At 36.8% G+C, this 21,727-nt stretch overlaps 1 protein-coding gene across 2 annotated transcripts; it reads left to right on the top strand.

The window, feature by feature from the left end:
* Window positions 1-217: 217 nt before the first annotated feature.
* Window positions 218-21,500, top strand: LOC116177361 (neprilysin-1). 2 transcript variants are annotated; one of them, XM_031496328.1, is made up of 13 exons: window positions 218-287; window positions 4,567-4,728; window positions 4,974-5,057; window positions 5,111-5,316; window positions 14,194-14,254; window positions 14,306-14,373; window positions 18,562-18,773; window positions 18,823-19,039; window positions 19,089-19,271; window positions 19,318-19,480; window positions 19,534-19,653; window positions 19,706-19,902; window positions 20,781-21,500. In XM_031496328.1, the coding sequence occupies exons 1-13, from the start codon at window positions 248-250 to the stop codon at window positions 21,051-21,053; spliced, it is 1,986 nt and encodes a 661-aa protein (XP_031352188.1). In that variant the 5' UTR covers window positions 218-247; the 3' UTR covers window positions 21,054-21,500. The 2 variants fall into 2 exon arrangements, with proteins under 2 accessions (XP_031352188.1, XP_031352187.1); XM_031496327.1 differs by having other exon boundaries at window positions 14,194-14,373; window positions 20,781-21,499.
* The last annotated feature ends 227 nt before the right edge of the window (window positions 21,501-21,727 follow it).

Genomic DNA, 21,727 nt, shown 5'->3' with positions numbered 1-21,727 from the left:
TGAATTGACAACACTATCGAAAAGGACATTGAAAATGTCAGTTAATGAGCCTTATTTGTGAATGGAACATTAAATCTGATAATAGAACTGAAAAATGTAGGCGCGATTTCCTTTTTAGCGGTAGCGGAGTATCTCCCCTTGCGAATCCCTCCAGTTGTACCTACCCCACTCGCATTTTTCAAGCTTTTTATTTTTTAGTTTCAGTTCTGTATCCTGAAAAGGATGAAGTACCCAGGTTGAAATCTAAATGAAACCGCTAATTTATGCTGTGTGCAGTGTGCGTGAAGGTATAACTGCAAATGAGACGTAGAGGTAGAGTTTTTCGCCATCTTCCATTTTATTTGCGATTTAAAATATGTGTTTGAGGCAGTTGATTCGTGCTTTGATCGACTAGGTAATTAAATTAGCCATTTTACTTTGACTTTGGTTAAATTGGGTTAATTAAATATAATCGGTCTTTAACTTCCGTATTAGTTTACTTGGTGGCTCTGGCGAGTTGAATAAATGTCAATTATTCTTGAATTTTAGACTGTTAATTAACGTAAGTGAATATATAAGAAAACGATGAAAATATACAGAGCATGCTTTCCTTTCAAAACGAATCCACGTCGATGTCCTCGTCGATATATGTAGCGAGGAGGACGTTTAATGGCAGTTAGGCGAGAATTGAATTCTAAGAAATCATGCCATAAGGAATTGAACAAAATAAATTCCAAAATCGGATATCGGAAACCTAAACGTGTTTAATGATAATTTCTGCAAAGAAGTGTTGACAAAAATATTATTCGATCGACATCACCGAAACAGTTCTTATTCCTCTTTAAGGCACCACTTAACTGCAATTGTTTATATTCTAAAACAAGGCGAAACTACGAAAAGTGGTAATAACTACGAAAAAGTAGCGGTAACTACGACGCAATTAAACTAAAACGTTCATTATACTTCTAGTGTTGTGCACCAGGAGTTTTAACTTCTAGGTGTGCTCGGGTCAAGGCTTTTAATGTTCAATCAGAATGGAAATTGGAAATTACTAACCCTCCAATTGCTTCCTGCACAGACCGACTATAGAATCCTCGAAAATAATTTCTTCAATATGGAATTGAAGTTGCTTCTTTATCATTCAGTTGCGGTAGGCATACTTTAACGACACGAATGATTTAACGTGTTTATTTATAAAAAAAATACAAATAAAATAAATTGATTCTAAACCTTGGTGGGCGATCGATACGGTACATGTAGCAGAAATTGGAATAAATAAGAAAGAAACATGAACGAAAGGACTTACTTGTTACAAATTGGTAAATGGATTAGTGCCTTAAAAAATCAGTGGCGTCGCTGTGTACCTTTACTTTTTTTCCTTACGTTCATTGGAAATAAATGATGGCAACTATAGCATTAAAATAATGAAAAGAAGATGTAAGACACGACTATTAAACACGCTTCAATTTGCTTATACGGGAAGTTTCTAGAAGGAGAATACTCGCGCAGTTAGCATGTCGCATTTCTCGAAAAAAACACATCATATTCGCTTTCACACCTTATCATCGGTTACTATTCTTTCATTGCGCCTCGATGGGGGCTGCTGGCGCCCCGATGTCTGTAACACTCGCTACAATATCGTTTCATCGGAAGTGACTCTAGCTCATTATTTTAAATGTGATGCTCTATTTTTGTACATTTTTTTCAAATTGACGTTAAATTTGATATCGTCACTACGCATACACCCAAACGTGTGTTTGTGTGTTTCTATTGTTAAAAAATGGAATTAAACGCGTTTGAAAATTTCCAAATTTGACATTTCATTGCAATACAACCCTAAGTCTAATTACTTATTTCAAACGCCATATGAAAGCTGCTCCGCTCCGAACCTGACGCGACCTTGATCCGACCTTGATTCTATTCCTTCCCAACCCAAACTCGATCCTGAGTTGCCCCTGATCCGATTTGTATTCGATCCTCATACTATGATACGATCCGATCCCAACCTCACAGATCCTGAGTTAGCCCTAATTCAAACGGGTCCGATCCTAATGTAAAATTGTTGCAATCCCGTCCCCCAATCCTTATCCGATCGTACTTTGATGTTAGTTAGACCCTGATCCGATTCTCGTGCAATACCGATTTGGAGCCAGCCCGATCTCCCTCTGATCTGGAGTCGTTTCTGGTCCTATCTTTATTCGATACACTTCCGATTCCGCCTCAATCCGGGTCTAAAGCGTCATCCGAGTTCAGTCCAGTACCAGTCCGATCACTAGCTGATCATGAGTTGATTATGACCATATATCCTGATCAATATGATCCTATCTTGATCCTATCGTGAAGCGATTCTGATCCGATCCTGCTCTTATCCTGATGCTATCGTGATCCGACTATGATCTGATCTCGGTCCGATTCTATCCCAATTATCGCGCGTTTCCCAAGTTGTTGCTCATCGGATTTTAATCCGAGCCTGAAACGATTCTGATTCGATCCTGATCAGTCATCACTTATCCAATCTGAATAAATATTTCGGTTCTGTATTTATTTTGACATTATTTATTGTTGCCGACTGCTGTAACGGCACGCATAAATAGGGAAAAAAGTTTTAGATTTTAGCTCGAAGCTGTGTTGTCTCTCGACGCGAAGCGGAGGGAGACAAAAAACCGAGAGCTAAAATCTAACATGTTTCCCGTGTATAATACACTATTTTTTTCTGCGACGGGAAAAACAATATATTGAAGTCGTATCGATTTATAGAAATTTGAAGTTTTCAAAAAGTACTCACTTTTTTCCCTGGGAAAAAAGTAATTTCATAAAAAGTGACATTTTGTTACCTGTCAACAGAGATAAAATGTCAAACGTTTTTCCCGTCACAGAAAAAATAAATTTTAATCTCTACGTAATGATTAATGATTCTTACCTTGCGGAAAGTTGATTCTATATTTCACAATGAATAAAAATCACCAAAATCCTTTTTCGCTCATCATTCATAAAAAATATACAAATCTGTTCACGAAATAAATTTCCGTGGGTCGACCTCTTCAGGAATGTTAAATTTACTATTGACTAATTGACTACTCGTTGAAAGTGAATTTTGAAAGATTGTTGACGACTTGAATCAGGAGTTTAATAGTTGAAATTTCGTTTAACCACTGAAATAATTTACCAATGTTTCGCAGTATGGAAATGTCAATTTTCCCCTTATACACTTAGGGTGTTAACAGCCAGCAAAAGTATCTACTAATTAATCATCTTTTTACCGGTTGTCGTTTAATCCATACACCCCGTATAAACAAGAGATGCGTACAAATTTGGTTAATAAACACTTCATCATAAACGCAACGAAACGTTCAGTACCTTTGACCCCAATGCGTTCGTGGTAAAATTTATATAAACGCGATCACGCTGATCAAATGCTGCATAATGCTCGCGTATTAGCAATGCTACAGATTCGCACTATACTTACGGTTCAAAATAACTGGAAACGGATTTAAATGTACACACAACAAAACTTTCGTCGAATATCTGCGGCCCCGTTTCCCTTGTAATACAGCAATTAATTTCAATTTTCGCAATAACAGTCTCAGGTACGATTACGGGGCTGTTTAAATTTTCCGTATGCCTCGATTATACGAATTTGTCTCACGCAAACCAAGCCTCGGCTACGTTTTTTATTTAGGGGTATATCAGAGTCTGTCCTTCATGTTTCGTAGAAGTTTAGAACCGGCGACACTGTGGCGTTTTGAGTCTTATCTGAAAGCGCTTCATTTTATTGCATTTTCTCTTTCACTACTATAGGTAGAAGCGGTACACAGCGACCACTTATGAGTTGATTTCGAGAAGCCTACTAGTCTGTTATTGTGGACCACAAACCCCTAAAATTAAGAGAAGCAACGAGAAATATTAATAGACATTCACGATTTATGTCCTAATCGATATATTAAATACTTAAAGACATATATGTAGGTATCTATACTGTACTACCTTAGTTGCCTTAAATCGCCTCAATCCTAATATTACCAATACGTTAAAATTAAGTTTCCAGAATTGTACTTAAAAGCTCTGTTCGTCATATAGAAAAGGGGTAGTTACCCTCTTGCAAAATATTAGCATTCATTTTGCCATGGAGTTTCCAAACCAGAGAATCGAATTTGACAGTCTTGAAGGATTTACCGTTCAAGATGCACTCTTTTATTTTTTGTTTTTCGCATAGCTTTGCATGTGTACATAATGCGAAACGGCGAAACGTTTGTTGTAAAGCAAATATTTGATAATAATCAGCGCGTGTTCAGAATTAGATTCGCACATCGATTGATAACTTCAGTGGACTACGCCTCGCCGCCGCTGTTAACTTTCAATGGCAATATTATACCAAACTTAAGTTTGCCCATTGATCGTTAAGATAAGTTCAAAAGTTGCTCTATTCCGATGTAAGGGGTTAAATTAAAATGTAGGGTAAACATCGCGTGCCTGCAAGTATTTAACCTAATGAACGATTATTTATGTTATCGTAAAGTGGAAATGCCTTCTAAAACTTACGTAAAACTATCGCAATAAAATACTAACTTGAGTTGTGGAAATTTCTAGCCGCCTCACTTCTGTCGGCGATGGATCACTCGACGGATCCCTGTCAGGATTTCTTTCAATACGCCTGCGGCACGTGGAAGAAAAATCACGTTATTCCCGAAGACAGAAGTTCGATTAGTACTTTTGAAGTTATGGCGGACCAATTACAAGTTATACTGAAAGGTAATCTCGAAAAGACCAACTTTTTGGGTATATCCGCAAGAGATAATAGTATTTTCCGCGTTACGAGCTAGTGAACTCGAACTAAACGACGTGGAAAGAAATGTAAATTGAGTCGATTGAAGCTTCAAAGGAAAGGCAGTTTTCCTTACTTTTTTGTGTTTTTGTAAGCTTCTTTATATTACGCTTTCAATTCTGTATAATCAGATTATTTTATAAAATACAATTTAGTAAATATAATTAAACAGGTGTTTTGGAAGAATCGATCAACGCTGACGACAATGAGGCTACGACGAAGGCGAAAACATTTTACAACACGTGCATGAATATACGTAAGTTACAAATTAACCCCCTTTATTGTCTAACAATTTTTTGCGATTTCCAGCGCAAATACGAAAAATTGGGGACGATCCCTTGAGGAATGTTTTATCATCATTAGGGGGATGGCCCGTGACAGTTTCGAATTGGGAACCACCACCATTTTCGATAGAAATTCTGTTGGGGAGATTAAGGGGCGATTTTAACGAAGGTGTGCTTATAGAACAATGGGTAGGACCGGACGATAAGAACAGCTCTGTAAATATCATACAGGTAACTATCTCTCATCCGGTATAGACATGCCATTAATTTTCTATTTCTGACGAATGTAATAAATCAGGCTTAAGCACGATCAAATTCCCAAAAAAAAACATTATTTGCTTTTCTTTTGCGTTTAGTTTCTTATTCTGCCGAGAAATGGCTACATCTCTTTGAGGACTGACGAATGAGACGTGGGTTCATAAAAATTCAGCGATCCTCTCAGGTTTGTCGAAATTCGATAGTCACTTTGTTGTAACTTGTAACGAAATTGTAAAGTTCCAAACGTTTCAGTCGGAAATTTATTCATTACATACTACAACGTACGGTTGGCAGCTCTAAACCTCGGCTTACTTTATCGGGGTCAGAAGCGATTATCTTGCTAATTAAAATCGGTTAACTTAACATGTTATTTGTTACCTCTAAATCCGGCCACAAATTTGCATTTGTCTCGTTTGCGATTCATTTCCTGGGTTCTCTTTTTATTTGCTACTGGGATTTTAATTTAAACTTCGTATCCAAATAAAATGACACGATTTCATCCCCCGGTGCAATTTGAGATCGTAATTGAAGATAAGAACATGTGCAATTCAACAGCGCTAAACCGCAACCGACCGACGTGTAAATTACGTCGAAACCACAATTACAGGGGTTTTGCCTCGTTTCAAATCGCTACACCTAATCACGATAAATGGGCTTTACATTTGTAAGTTGGTCTGACGAGTATTGTCTTTGACTACACCAAAACGAAGCTAATGTCAATATTTACGTTTTGTTACTATTGTATTTCGATGTTGAAACGAGCACAGTTTAATTGTTTTCGCTTTGATAGTAAGTAACATCGTTTTCAAATATTAAATTAGGAAAACCTAAATAAAACTGCGCAATAATTTCATAATTTTACATTAATTTACTTCAAAATTAATGCTATTATGTTAATGTTATTAGTTTAATTTTTGTTTAAAATAATCGCCTTATATTTTGTTTTGATTTATTGTAAAGTTAGACGACGTTTAAGAAAGATTAGGGACATCTGGAAACAATTGCGTCAAGTGTTTTTAAAGTTTAAATGCGATCTTGAGATAAACCGTTCCTTATCGCTCCGTGAAAACTAATTAATTCGAATATTTCCCTCAGATGTATTAAATCCCATATGAGGTGTACGATTATCGCTCAATTACAGCGGTAATTAAAGCGAAAGAGCCCTGCGATAATTGCACAGTCCATATCCATGGCAACTGGCAACTCGATTGGACACTTTTGTAATACACCGACATAAGTAGGTAACGTCAATTTGACAAGTAATGTTTGTTCGGGAAATATTCCCCCAAATTACACTCGTACATCAAAATAAACCTGATAATATTTTATTCAAAAACTTGAGATGGTTCTTATTTTCTTAATAATATCGCCTTAGTTGTAAGAGAATAACATTTCATTAAATGGGGTTGACGCGAAACAATCCTGTAAGGCAATTGCGTAAAATTAACTCAATGTCAGGTGCTAAATAGCTAAATATTTATTATACAAGACGATAAAGGGATATTTTGCCGGCGGGGTCCTCTCGGATGAAATTGTGTGTAGACCCCGTGTCGAATAGGGCCTGTACCGGGTGACCCAATAAGATTGTTCCTCGGCCATAAACCGTTCGTCATATGACTTAGGGGTAAAAATAATTATTGGGTAAATCGGTCATGAAGAATCGCTGGAAAATATTTTCAAGTTCTAGAAATGACCAACAGAGGGCGTAACTGCCATCTTAAATTTTAAAATTGCATTTTCTTTAAAATCGCAAAGTAAACTAAAAAAAATTTTTTCACATTTTTAAAGAGAACCAGTTTATCTATCATTTTAGTAAAAAGAAAAACTCCAATTCGTTTTTTTGTTTGTTTGTTTTTGCAATAACCTGCTTTAACTTCTTAACTGTTTGACCGATTGTAACAAATTTGGTATGGTTGAAAAGAGCATTCCTTGGGCAATGAGAATCTACCAAAATATAGTTAATTTAGTTGAATCCTTCTCCGCCAGGGGGCTAGTATTGACACTATGACCCAAAATCCTAAAAAAATCAAATGGAATGATATGACTTTTTCTTTATGAAAAAGTAGCCATATAACATCCAAAGAAGCCAGTGAAAACCGTTTTTCAAAATCTCGTTCCTAACCTAAAATATTGGGAAAATGAGATTAATTATAATTAATTAAAATGCTTAAATTGTATCTTAAATCTACTTTTTACGTATTTCTGGTATTTGTCGATGGCGCGAAAGAAAAGCACCCTACAATTAGGTAGGCCTTGGAAAATTAAACAAATGAAACACGATGCATTATAAAATAATAACAGCCGTAATTTGTAAATTATTCTGCTGTGTAAATTAACTATATTTTGGTTGATTCTTGTTGCCGAAGGAATGCTCTTTTCAATGATACCAAGTTTGTTACAATCGGTCAAACGGTTAAGAAGTTAAAGCAGGTTATTGCAAAAACAATTGAACGCCCGCCCCACGCCATCTTTGTTTTTGAAATAACTGAGTTTTTGTTTTTACGAAAATGATGGATAAACTGGTTCTTTTTAAAAATGTGAAAAAAGAATTTTTAGTTTATTATGCGAAATTTAAAGAAAATGCAATTTTAAAATTTAAGCTACGCCCTCTGTTGGTCATTTTTAGAATTTGAAAATATTTTCCAGCGATTCTTCATAACCGATTTAATCAATAATTTTTTTTCCCCCTAAGTCATACGGCGCAGATATGGCCGAGGAACAGTCTTATTGAGTCACCCGGTACTTCGGTCCCGGCCACGGTAACCAAAAGTGCTGGTAGGTCGCCGTTGGGTGCGCAGTGGACCAATTGTATTGTTGGCCGGAAATTCAGGCCGCTGCTGGCCCGTTTGCTTGGTAGGTGAGACATACTGGGCAGTCCCGATGGAATTGATTTCGCGGGCGGAAACAGCATTTGGGATCGTTACGAGTAGATGCGTTATTGTGCATCAACTTAATATCTGTTTCGATGTTGCTGGTAAATTTTGCTAGGTTGGGCAGCATCGTTTGACTGGTTCCGCCTAAGAACCGACGGATTCTGGGGTGTAGCAACGTCGGTAGTTGATACTATTTGCTATCTTCGCCTTTCTTTGGAGAAAGGTGTAGACGGATTCTGTCTTCTGCTCCTTGGCTAGGAATTCGGAGTTGAGGGTCAAGCGGATCACGTCGTTATCGTACCTACTTCTCGAGGAAGGCTTGTTTCAGGAGAAGTTTAATGGGTATTCCACCATTCTGTCGCTATCGCTAAGTTGCTCCTTGGGGTCCGATTTCGGGGCCACTTCTTCGAGTGTCGTAAAGAGTGTGGCGGGGTCTTCTAGTTGGCCGCCGCTGAAGATAGTTAGCTCGGAAGGGATGGTATGTAGTTGGGCGTCACTGGACGCTGTTGCCGGGTCCAGTGCGTAGATCATACAGCTAACCAAATATCATATCCATAGTGAAGACGTGAAGATTTCCAGGAGATCACGCCCCCTAACCATCCAGCCCGTCTCACCAGAGGCAGTGATTTCTCTAAAATTAATCAACACTTAACACGTCAAGTTACAGCTTTAAAAAAATCGCCGAAACGTAAAATTATTATGACAAAACGGCTCCGATTTTGAAAATACAAGTATCCCATGAAATAATAATAACCATCTTACCTTTAACGAAGAAATGACCCGCATAGGAAGAGGGCTCCGTTCCGACGCTTCCAGCAATTCGCTCTAAAACAAAGAAAAGACACAAGGAACACACATGGAAATGATGGTTGCTTAAGGAACCAAATACTTGTATTCCGATTCACGATAGACTGCATTAATTAACGTGTTACACTCCCTGAAGGAGAAAACTCACTTACATTTATACACCACCAAAATCAATTCGATCAATGGGCTAGTGAACAGGCAGTTAAAGAAAATGGGCGCGTACTCGTTAACCGAATCAGCTGCAACACCAGTGGTCCTGAATCAAAAGTTACAGTGATACTCAGCCTCGGCCAATAATAATTTATATTTACTTGAGAAGATAAAGAAACTGTTACAAATGAAATCAATGGACAAAACGCACATATTCCAGATTTTTTTACTCTTATTATTCAGCTTTCTTGTTTTCTTTAAATTTCTCAGATCCTTCCAACCCTGTGGATAATTCGTCATTCCTTTGATTGCCTATTTGGATGTTTTTGGTTTTTCGGTGTCTTCATGTTCTTCCGACTATTGCATTTTTTCGGAATTTTTGTTTTTATTCTTCTAGTTATATCAATTAAATGCTTCATATCTCAGGTTTTTTGTATGTTTCAAATTCTTCGGAATCTTCACGCTTTTGGAATCCTTCGAATTTGTTAGCTATACGTCAGATTCTTCTTCTTTTAATCCTTGCTACTCTTTAAAGTCGTGTAAGTACTTACAATTCGTTGGATTTTTTGTTTCTTCAATTTGCCGGGATTTTAGACGCTCCAGAGTAGTCAGTTTATTCGGATTGTTCTATTCATTCAATTTTTTTAGATTTTTTATTTTTTCTTCCGGATGGACATTTCATTTTTCATTTCTCTCTTTCAAATTTATCAAAGCCCTCCCTAGATGTAAAACAAAAAATCTAGTGTTGTAATGATCGGTAATGTTGCGTGTCGTAGGAAGCGACTAAATAACAGTAAATCAGCCGTAGCCCTAGCGATGGAGTTTGGAGGGCAAAGGGATGTTTCGGGATTCACAAACTTTTGACTATTATTTTTTACCGATTTTGATTCGTTTCTCGATTGTGTTTTAAACGATAATAGTGGTAAGATTTCATAAATATTTTTGGTCGTGTTAGGTGGGCCAGTTGTCCTTGAATACGGTCTTGAGATTGTAAATGCGTTTGAAAACTCAAGGCGCCAGTGAGTCGTGGGATATGGCGTGATTGATTCAGATTACAGGTTACAGGTTGTATGGGATTCGCAACATCAGTAGGAAATTATTCCACGTTGAGTATAGGTGACAATCAAAAACGTCAAGAGTGGGAGTTCTGGGAGAACCGTCAGGAATTGTGCGTTGAACCGTGAGCGGAGTTGGTCAACCACAAGAATAAAAAGTGTGAGTTTCATTTAGCACTGGTGAAATAGACTGAAAAATGAGTCATGTTAGCACCGAAGTGAAAAGTACCTATAAGGAAGTAAACTATAATCTATTATAAGATTTGTGATCCAGTGATCAACGAAACCACCCTGTAAGAGTGTACTGCAAGGGAGAAATTTTTCCGTTGTCATCGACAAATAATTGTAAACTTTTCCACTTCTCAGTCAGAGTCTTTTCGATTCGATTCGATTCTTTTGCATGAAAAACGAAGTGCAAACCCCAACAATGTTATATGGGGGAATGTTTATATACTGTATTCAGAAAATAATGTTACTTTTCTCATTAGCGCTGGGGGTGTTCCCAATAGTATTGCGATAAATGGTATTATTGGATTTGCATCTTAAATGTATTGGAAAAACCGGATTTTTTAAGGGCGAAAGTCGTATAAAACAATCCTTACGGCTTGTTTAAATGAATAGAACAATAAACACCAATCACCCAGCAGTCAGCAGTTCTCAACGAATTATAAATATTACACCAATTTCGATACGAAGGTATAACGCTTGTTTAATCTCAGTATGAGATTAAGATAGTTTTGGGGTAGATTGTAAGGCGGCACCCGTCACTGTGCCAAATTGTAGACTTGGAACCTTACACCCCAAATGAGTACAAACAGCCTAAGCTATAATACTCGTTTATTCATAATATTTACACGTTTATATACAAAATTGTTGTCCTAGTTCTACCATTTGTTTACCTAGCTCAGCGATACTATTATTCTATTATTTGCATTTTCATGCCTTACTCAATTGACCTGCTTTATCTATGCATAATAATGATGTCTTAATACCTACTTATTACATGAATTACTTAATATTGTTTAATTCTAGATTAATCCCAGATTAATCTGTGATTGAACACGCTTGTCTTTAAATGGTAAAATAACGGTAATTTTACGTTCGTAAAATGCGCTAAAAACTTATACTGTGCGATCAAAAATGAGTTGCTGTCGAGTCACCTTTGGAACTTTTGTTTACATGGGAAATCGTATTTAACTTGAACTTCCAAAGGCGACTCGACAGCAACTCATTTTTGATCGCCCGTTACGATATTCAAATGGTACGTAATACATAATATAATGTAATGATATGCAAATATGTACATACTGTGCTAGGGGTATTATCGTTATCACTTTCAATACAATAATCGCTTGTTTACCTCAGAAGTTAATTATATTTAGATTTGTACTTGTACCATAATGACTTCCTAATTATTGTAATCAATATTAATGTTTTATAAGTAAAAGAAAATAAGAAAATATTTGTTAATGTCTTTAGGAAGGGGTTCTATATATATTGCAACTGAATTGTTATACTCACTTAGTTTCCTGTACAACCTGGTCAAAATGGACGCCACTGAGGCCAAACGTAAAATTTAGTTGAACGTGTATGATTATTTTGTAAAAGAAAAAAATCATGGTGGAGTACTTACTTCAGTAATGGCAGTTCAACAAAGAACAGCGGATGCGGTGCAGTATCGAAACAAACAGTTGTGAGGACATGTGCTATGCGAGAGATTGGAAGTGATTTAAAAAGAAATCCATATCGCCGTTCTAAACCACGTAGGACGGACCTACTAGAAAATAAAAAGCATACCATCCGATATCTGATTTATGATATGTACGCAAATAAAGAGCACGTAACTCTAGATACTTTGTTGGCGGTGATAAAATTGAAAGACTTGTGTGATTTGGGCAGAACAAGCTTGTTCTATGCACTGAAAGAAATGGGCTTTAAATTTAAGATGACCAATAGCAGACGGGGTTCGTGTGAACAAAGTCATGTGGTTTCCATGCGGAATGTGTTTTTGCGAAAATACATCAGAAATCTCGAATCCGAAATTCCGCATGATTTCGTTTTTTTAGACGAAACCTGGGTGTTTAGCAGAGGCGCAACAAAGCGTACTTGGCAAGATGACCGCGCTAAAAGTTTGCAACAACTCATAAGGCTTCAGATGGTAAACGATACATAATTATTCATGCTGGTGGCAGAAATGGGTTTATAGAAGGCAGCAGCTTAATATTTTCGAGTACCAACAAATCGTTCGATTACCACGACAATATGAACGCCGAACTATTTGAAAAATGGTTTGAAGAATCTTTCCTAAAGAAACTTGCTCAGCCCTCAATTATTGTTTTAGACAATGCATCTTATCACACGCGGAAAAGTGAAAAGATTCCAACAGCTTCTTCAACCAAAGAGGAAATTTCGAATTGGTTGAAAATGAAGAATAGACCATTTGGTACTGCGATGTTTAAGGCCGAATTGTTAGAAATTGTAAAAAATCACAGTCAAGCAACCATAACTAAATATGTTGTCGATGAAATGACATTACAATATGGCCACGAGGTTCTGCGTTTGCCGCCTTACCATTGCCATTTCAATCCCATTGAACTGGTATGGGGAATTTCGAAAAAGTTTTACGATGACCATATTGTTGGTACGCCGGGAAGACCAGAAGATGTTCTTAAAACCTGGAACGACGCGTTAGCTAAAGTAACTCCAGACGTGTGGAATCGCTGCGTAACCCATACAGAAGAAATAATCAAGGATACCTTCAATCGTGAAAAAATTATAGACGATGTAAGGGCTTTGGTTTTTACTGTAAATACAGGAAGTGATGAAGAAAGCGATTATTTAAGTGAAAGTGACAACGACGCGTGAATTCATATGAACTTAATTCATGTCGATTATTATAATAGGTAGCAATTAAGTAAATAATGTACATATTTTCATGTTTATTTGTAACAAATGTTGTAATTTTTAATGTGAACTGCTAAAATACAAGCATGATTTCGTATCGTAACTGGTGTAATATTTATATTCTGTTGAGAACTGCTGACTGGTGGGTGATTGGTGCTTATTGTTCTATTCATTTAAACAAGCCGTAAGGATTGTTTTGAACGACTTTCGTACTTAAAAATCCGGTTTTTCCCAAACATTTAAGATGCAAATCCAATAATACCATTTATCGCAATACTATTGGGAACACCCCCAGCGTTAATGAGAAAAGTAACATTATTTTCTGAATACACTATAGTAGATATTTGTTCCAAAACATTTCGAAATAACGAAAATAAGTCGAAGGCTCGAAACGGTTTACAATAAACGCCCGTTTTGAGTAATGAATTGCTAACAGGAACGCTGTGGTAATTCCCAAAGAACAGATACACGGATGTACAACTATACGTAATCGACCAATTTAATCAAAGCCTCCCCGGCCTTATTTATAACCTTATACTCGGATTTCATACATTTTACGAAAGATTGCAACGAATTATGGCGTCCCTAGCACCGCTTTTGTAAAAAAAAACAGTTTTTGATCTTTTCAGCCACGACTAATAACTCGCGTTCCCCTCGGCTTATTTTTCTCTTGCCACTAAAAAAGAAAAATTAATGCCAACATTCAGTAAAGAAATAATGCAAATGGAAACATTTAAATTGCAATTTCATTTAAAATACGAACTTGAGGAATTTCACTTTAACTTTTCATTTCCAGTTGTAAGGGTTAGTTAAAGGCACGGTCGCGCGTATTTTGTATTTATGATGAAAAGAACAATTTATGTACCTCGAAATGAAAATACCCCACAATTTTATTACAGTTCTCTTCATGTTTAATTGTCGCGCCGCAAAGGAAGTCCACCGTTCACGTAGACTAATTAGTTTTTACGTTGTAATTAATACGTCGTAACATTTACGTTTTTTTTTTATTTGTTTCTGCTTCACGCAAAATTAATTAATGCGTAGTTTTTTAACTGTTGCAGCTAGATCAAATGCAGTTGGCGCTACCTAGTAGAGACTATTATTTAAAATCAAGTAGTGAAGGTGATTTGGAAGCCTATCATAAATATATGACCAATGTTGCACTACTTTTAGGCGCCAATAAAACGACGGCCGAAGATGAACTTAGAATGGTGGTAGAATTTGAAAAAAAATTAGCCAATGTAAGTATTTTTACCTATTTTTAAATGCATGTTTGTCTGCTGATGACCAGTGAGGTAAATAAGAAGCTCCTCCCACGGGAATTACACTATAACTGCTTTTCCTGACCAAAAACATTTTGTTAAAAAATACAATTCGAACGGGGAGGGGGGGGGCAAACAGTTTTTTCTAAAGGGGGTCTAATTCTAGTTACATCATTGAGACTTGTCCGTATTTATTATAAACACAGAAAAATCTGCATCAGATTTTCGAAAGCGCGGGGTCCAAGAACTTGGTTATGCACAGGAATAAAAAGCCAATCAATATAAATTTTACCCATTTATTAATTGGGTTTTGCTGCGAGTAAATGCACTAATCTTTAAATTTTTAACATATTCTGCTGATAACCGAGCTACTCGAAATGATGTCACTAGACTTGGGTGAACTTACCTTTTTAACTAGCAGTTACAATCAAAGATTGTGAATTTCTTTAGCACGATGGGTTTTAGTATTAATTGATTTGGTCGCGTTTTGGTGTGTAAAGCGTTGCGATGTGCGATGACCCAGAACTTTTTATTCGCGGACATTTTAATCGCCAAAAACCAAACGGCCCTGCCATTTATCAAGCTATTAAACAGTCTTATCTCGCCCGGCGATTTACTGAACTTGGTTCAAGTGTTTCTTTGGATCACTAGAAACGGTATACCTACTTTAACTGCGAATGTTGCGCGAATGAATTTTCTCACAGTCACACCATAGTTGTAGGTACGTGCTTGCTCTCGAAGTTAAGCTAAAGATGCCTGCTCTCCTGTTGCATTGGGTACTTGTATTTCGCCCGCTAGAAAAACCGAAACGGCACATTCGTCAAGTTGCCGAGCTCGAGCTCGAGCTCAAGCGTATCCGACCTTCCGAATCCGAAGACATCTGCCCAAGGTTTGAAAACAAATTCAATTTATGGCGAAATTTCTCCAAATAAGACCACTACTCTTGCGACTCACTTGGGGTAGTTCGCGCACAATCAGTGAGCTTTTAAAATTAAATAAGTATGAGTGGATTATGCAATTTAATTTAAAAAATAATGCTATACAAATTATAAAAATTAATATAGTAGCGGTAGTCGGCGGCAACCTCGTGAAAAGAACGAACTGGCGAACAAAGGGACGAACGGGCTCGAGCGCAACCGGACAAACGGCTCCAGCAATCGGACGGGTTCAGAAGATGGCGAAAATCAGTGTAACGTAACAAAAGGCTTACCTTGAAAGTAACGGAGCGGTAGCAAAAGTTCGCTAAAAGCCCCAGTGCGGCAAGCCAATTGCCAAAGTAAATTTTTACGGCAAAGCTCAACATTTCGGTACTTACAAAACGTACCTGCGAAGATACAAAAATGTAAAAGATCTAAATCCGGTCCGGTTTCGCAGAAATTTGCTCTGTAAATTAACGTACTTAAGGCAAAAGATCCTATTGCATAGTGCGTTTACGATTTATCTAAACGTCCAATTGAGTAGGGACAAACTGGAATTCCCGTCTCGTACGCAAAACCTTCGATACGTTCGAACAAATTATCTGTTTTTAATTAATTACTCATTTCCCTGAAATCAGAAAAATATGGGACCGATGTCAATTCACATTTTTGAGGAGCGCTTCTTTTGAAATAAGCCCCAGTTCAATCGGACGGGTTTTCTGTAACTCATTTAAATGTCAATCCTTCATTCTACTTACCCAATTAGTCGAAATGAAATTTCCAAATTCGGCAGTCCAGCAATGCTCTTTCTTCCTTGGAATGTGAGGTCAAACGGCGCAATCGATTATCACGTTGATATTTTCCTTAATCTGTGCAACCTGTTCAGTTTCAATCCTCGATTTTCGTATACCATTAGAAAACTAAAGTCGATTAATCGATAATTAACGGACTTCAAACTTAATATGATTGGTTCTCTCTCTTCTTCTCTGGCAAAAGAGCTTTCGGCAGTTGTAAAAGCAATTTAAATATTCCTACAGGAAAAAGGATCGATTACTTCGAAACTTATTTGCGTTATCGGAGGCAAAGCAAACAATTAAACAAAATTAAAACACACAAGACTTACTCCTCGTCTCCTAGAGCAAATAAGTAAATTCAGAAACTACTTAGTAACGAAGCGCTCAACTTAAAACGCTTCTAGATACCGTTTGTTCAGCAAAGCTGGTCGACTTCACAAATATACAGTGTGGTCATAACTTCGGGTATTTCAGGGCGGAAAACGGGTGCTTCGGGATTTTTAATATTCATCAAACACCTGATACAAATTCACATTTAAAACAAATTTGCACACAACCTGGATACTAAATAAAAAGTTTAAAACCGACAACAAAGATTGGCATTATTGGACGTGAAATTCTAAATTTACCATTAATGAGAAAAATGAAATTATCTTTGGCCTATGTATACTTACCATACGAGATAGGTAAACCCGTGAAGTCGACCTCTTCAGGAATATAAAATTGACTTCCTTATGCAAAATCTCCAACAACGGCTGACGCATATTTTTTTACAACAGAAACAGGGTTGCCACAAAAGCTTGAATTAATTGTCATTAAAACCTTTTTACCGGTAGCCGTTTTATTCGTAATTTTGTTCACACTTCATATAAACAGATTGGATGCACAACTTGATATTTTTTACGTAATTTTCCGCTACAAATCTGGCGCAACGCAACGTTTTGCACCTTGAACCCCAAACGCTTTCGTAGTAATAATTTATTGCAACGCGAACACTTTAATCCAAATATGCACCGCAACGCAACTAAAAAAGGTTTACTTTCTTATTAATACGGTAACGCTTCGCAATATTCACGTTTAAAAATTATAGCAGCCGCCCGATCGCCTTTTTCACCCAATGGAGTTCTCTTGTTGTATAAACCAGCAACGTATTATTAATTAACTTCTGCTGACAACTTGTACCGAATTTAGAAGGCATCCACGTTAGTTAATCTGTTGAAAATGGCGGCGCTGTCTCCCCTTGGCAACACCGTATAAAAGTAGGGTTTATTAATTGTACACTAAACCCTACGTATAATACGCATAAATGCCCGGCGGATATTGCTATATGTTTGTAGAAATATTATGCGTTAATTATTTCCCAAAGTGATATTATACACGTTTGTCAAACTAAGTGCTTGTTTACAATGAACGTATACGTAAGAAATACATAAAACGTAAAAATTTCGCAAAGTTGAACTGGATAGAAACATACGAAGGTGTTTACAATGAACATAATTTTTACGTACATATACGTAAGCGATATGGAGGTCTTGCGCATAGTCGCAAAGGTTGAAAATGTTTCCAAGTTACGTACGGTCAAAGATCATACTACTATGTTGAGTATGTAGTATGACCTTTGGTTTATTGTAAATAGCGAAGTAAATTTACGGAAACGATACGGATATGTACGAGTTACGGTTTATGAAACATTTACGTATACGTTAATTGTAAACAAACACTTAAACTAAAAACAGTTCCTTATATACGTATTATCAACATAGAACGTGAAATCTATTGTTTATATATAGATATGAATAACAATCGTATTTTAAACGTAGATATAAAATTGGTCTAAAAAAACTTATACCATACTACCAATACCGAATTTATCCTTTCAAAGCGCTTTAAAACCGTTTTAAACGTAAGTGTGTTTGCCGAGCCGGTCGGTTGTAAGGACAACGATTTTCCACGCACCGCGTACAACATACAGCTTTCGGTTGGAACTTTGAGGTAATAATAATGTTTTAAGCGATTTATAACTCTTTCGCGTTCAAAATATCTAAATTTGACCCGACAGTTCGACTAAAGATCAAAACGCAACCTAAAAAACTGGCGCTCAACCGGCATTGATTCTCTTCAAACATTTTAGAAAGAATGCCGCTCTCCCACTAGATTTTTACTTAAATACCTCGCCGAATCCATGTACAAAACGACCCCCTTTTTCATGTACCGAACTTTCCTATACGAGCAGTTTTGTAAATTTGTCAAAAAAATCTTTAAAGCGATCACTTTCTAGTGCCTAATTGCTTATCCATTTTCCATGTCACATTAGGGAAGGGGGGAGGGGGGTCATTAACCAAGATTAAGAACCAGCCCAGATGACATTTTTGAACCAAAAAAAATGTCATTGAAACTAATTGAAATCCAGTGCTTAAGTTAAAACAAACCAAATAAAAGAAGCTTTTTTATTTTAGGTTTCATTGCCGGAAGTGGATCGCCACGATACGAGCACAATATACAAGAAACTAACCCTTGCCCAGCTACAAAAAATAGTACCGCAAGTCAACTGGATACAGTATCTGAGTTCGTTTCTCAGCGACGAAATTACCGAAAATGAGCCAGTCGTAGCTTACGGTCTCTCCTACTTCATCGAAATGGGAAAAATCCTCGAACAGACAGACCGAAGGTGAATAACACTAGCCTAATTTCGGATTTTTCAAGTAGTTCTTTTCTAGGGTAATTCACAATTATGTCCTGTGGAGATTGATTATGGCACTGGTGCCGCATATGATCGACGATTATCAGCGAGAACGTGTGGAGTTTCGAAAAATTCTGCTTGGAATTTTGAGCGAGAGAAGTCGATGGTCGCAGTGCGTGGAATGGACTAATAAAAAACTGGGAATGGCCGTCGGTGCACTTTTTATACGCGACAATTTCAACCACGACAGCAAAGTAAGTTTGCGCGTTAGTCCTTTACGTTTCGCAACATTATTTTTTAAAGGAAACTGCTTTAGAAATGATACACACAATTAGGGAGGCATTTAATGATCTCTTAGCCGAAAATGACTGGATGGACGACGAAACTCGAGCAGTGGCCAAAGAGAAAGCGGATGCGATGAATGAACGCATCGGGTACCCTCAACTCATTACTGAGCCGGTGGAATTAATTAAGGAATACGAAATGGTAAGGGTTTCGAGGTTTTCTCCAACATCTAATATTCAACTTGCAGTTGAATATTAGCGATAACGAGTTTATGGTTAACATTTTAAACATACTGAAATATGAAGCGGATCAAAATTCTCAAAAGTTACGCCAACCGGTTGATAGAGATAAATGGTCCACGGAGCCGGCAATTGTAAACGCCTTTTACAATCCAAATAAAAACGACATTGGTAAATGTGTACATCATTTATAACGAACCCGAGTGAAAATGACGACTTTTTAGTGATTCCGGCCGGAATTCTGCAGCCCTTATTTTATAGTCAGCATTTTCCCAAATCTTTAAATTATGGAGGAATCGGAGTGGTTATTGGCCACGAACTTACGCACGGTTTTGATGATAAAGGTAAGAGTTATTTAATGTATGCTAAAGTATGAAAGACGTAATTTAAAAATAGGTCGGCAGTTCGATAAGGATGGAAATATGATGCAATGGTGGAATAATGTGACGATAAGGGCCTTTAGGGACAGAGCGCAGTGCATTATAGATCAATATTCGCGATATAAAATTGATGAAGTCGGTTTGTATGTAAACGGAAGAATGACCCAAGGTGAAAACATCGCCGATAATGGCGGACTCAAGGAAGCCTTCAGGGTATATTTTCTTTTTATCGTCTTACATTTCAACACAATTTCATTCAAACACTCACATTGAACACAGATTCCTTTCAACACCAGACAGCGTTTAGATTGACATTTTAATATAATACCTACTGATAGGTAAGTTTTTCAACTCCCCGACGGGAAAAATCAGCAACAAACGCTGTCTAGGTGTCATCCATTGATAAGTGCATATATAAAATGTGTGATCGAAGACACGATAAGACCATATAATGTAATAATGGTAACGATAAACATTGCAATGGATCATTATAATCGCACATCGCATGTGAACGTACGAGTTATGTATGGATACGGATTTATGTTCAAGATTTTATAGTTTTGCTAATGAAAAATTCCTTCTGGGACCTTATACACGCAGTGGTGTATTGGAGTTCTGAAAATCCTAACGAGAGTCAGGAGTTCACAGGCAGTTTCTAGCACCCCACCCCCCAGTAGAACATCTTGGTTGCAAGAAAATCGACCAGCAAATGACACTACATCAAAAAAATTATTGCTTCTACCTTAGTGTAAAGAATTACACTATGCTTCTACGTTCGCAGATAGTGCACGCGAATTTCGTTTGGGAAATTTTATAACAATTTAAAATACATATGTTGTACCTTTTATAACAATAATGTGTACAAATTTACAAAACTTCCGTCAACCATATTAAAATAGTAGATATTTAATAGTAAATATTAATGGACGGAAAAGAACAAACACGAATTATTATCATTGAAGACAAGACAATCGTCTTTCGTTCATTTCGGGGTGTCTCCCTAAAAAATAAAAGAGTTGCATCTCGTAAACTCACACATCGCACCCTTTTTGAATTCATATCCCTCAGAAATTTTCTATCTAATTTTGCAGGCGTATCGCAAGTGGGTACGAAAACATGGCGAAGAAGCGGACCTACCAGGACTGAATTTAACGCACGATCAACTATTTTTCCTAAACTACGCTCAAATATGGTGTGGTTCGATGAGACCGGAAGACGCTTTAACGAAAGTACGATCCAGTGTACATTCGCCGGGACCTATTCGAGTTTTGGGGCCACTTTCAAACTCTCGCGACTTCGCCAAGGCTTATAGTTGTCCCCTAGGTTCGCCAATGAATCCAACAAATAAGTGTAGCGTTTGGTAAAATGCTTTTGTATAATATGAAGATTATTTCGAAGACGCCGATTAATGTGCGCAATGATCAAAATACCTCTTGTAAATCAAGAGAGATCAGATGCTCTTAGCGGTTGTTACCCGACAACTTGGAATGTTTTAGATGTATTAAGGTGATGGTATTGTACAGAAGATTTTTTAGTTGCAGTAACACTGCTCTCAAAAGATCTGCAAATTAGTAGGTACGTAACTAAGATAATCATATTGTAATGTACAACATATTCTTAACTTTGTATGTATCCTATTATTTGTTATAATAATTATTAGGATATTTGCATATGGTCTATAATATGCATTTTTAAAAGTTACCTACTAAAATAATAATAATAATAATAACATTTAAATACTATTTTTCACTACCCTCCATATGGAAATAATCTGGCTGTTTGAGTAAATGAATTGCATTCGTTTTATAGAAAATATTAATTAAAATTATCTCGTATATTTAGACAATTAAAACCTTTTATCGATGTATTTTCACGATCACTTTAGGTAATTGGTGTGATAATCATTAGTTTATAAATAAAACTAATATATATTACTTGTTGTTTGATTTCTTATGTTTAATAATACTTTAGAACAATATCTATCTACCTCTTCTGATGACAATTATATACTATGCAAATGTAAGAAAAATCCAAATTA

This window comes from Photinus pyralis, unplaced genomic scaffold (assembly GCF_008802855.1).
Source record: "Photinus pyralis isolate 1611_PpyrPB1 unplaced genomic scaffold, Ppyr1.3 Ppyr1.4_LG7, whole genome shotgun sequence".
Classification (NCBI taxonomy): Eukaryota; Metazoa; Arthropoda; class Insecta; order Coleoptera; family Lampyridae; genus Photinus; species Photinus pyralis.
The sequence above is the reverse complement of the archived record's forward strand: the minus strand, read 5'-3'. Positions and strand labels throughout refer to the sequence as shown.

Excerpts from the sequence above, each read along its gene's own strand:
- LOC116177361 (XM_031496327.1), top strand. The coding sequence starts at position 248 with ATGAAACCGCTAATTTATGCTGTGTGCAGTGTGCGTGAAG. Across the intron at positions 5,058-5,110 it reads CAACACGTGCATGAATATAC|CGCAAATACGAAAAATTGGG; the intron begins GTAAGTTACAAA and ends TGCGATTTCCAG. Across the intron at positions 19,040-19,088 it reads ATTTCAACCACGACAGCAAA|GAAACTGCTTTAGAAATGAT; the intron begins GTAAGTTTGCGC and ends TATTTTTTAAAG.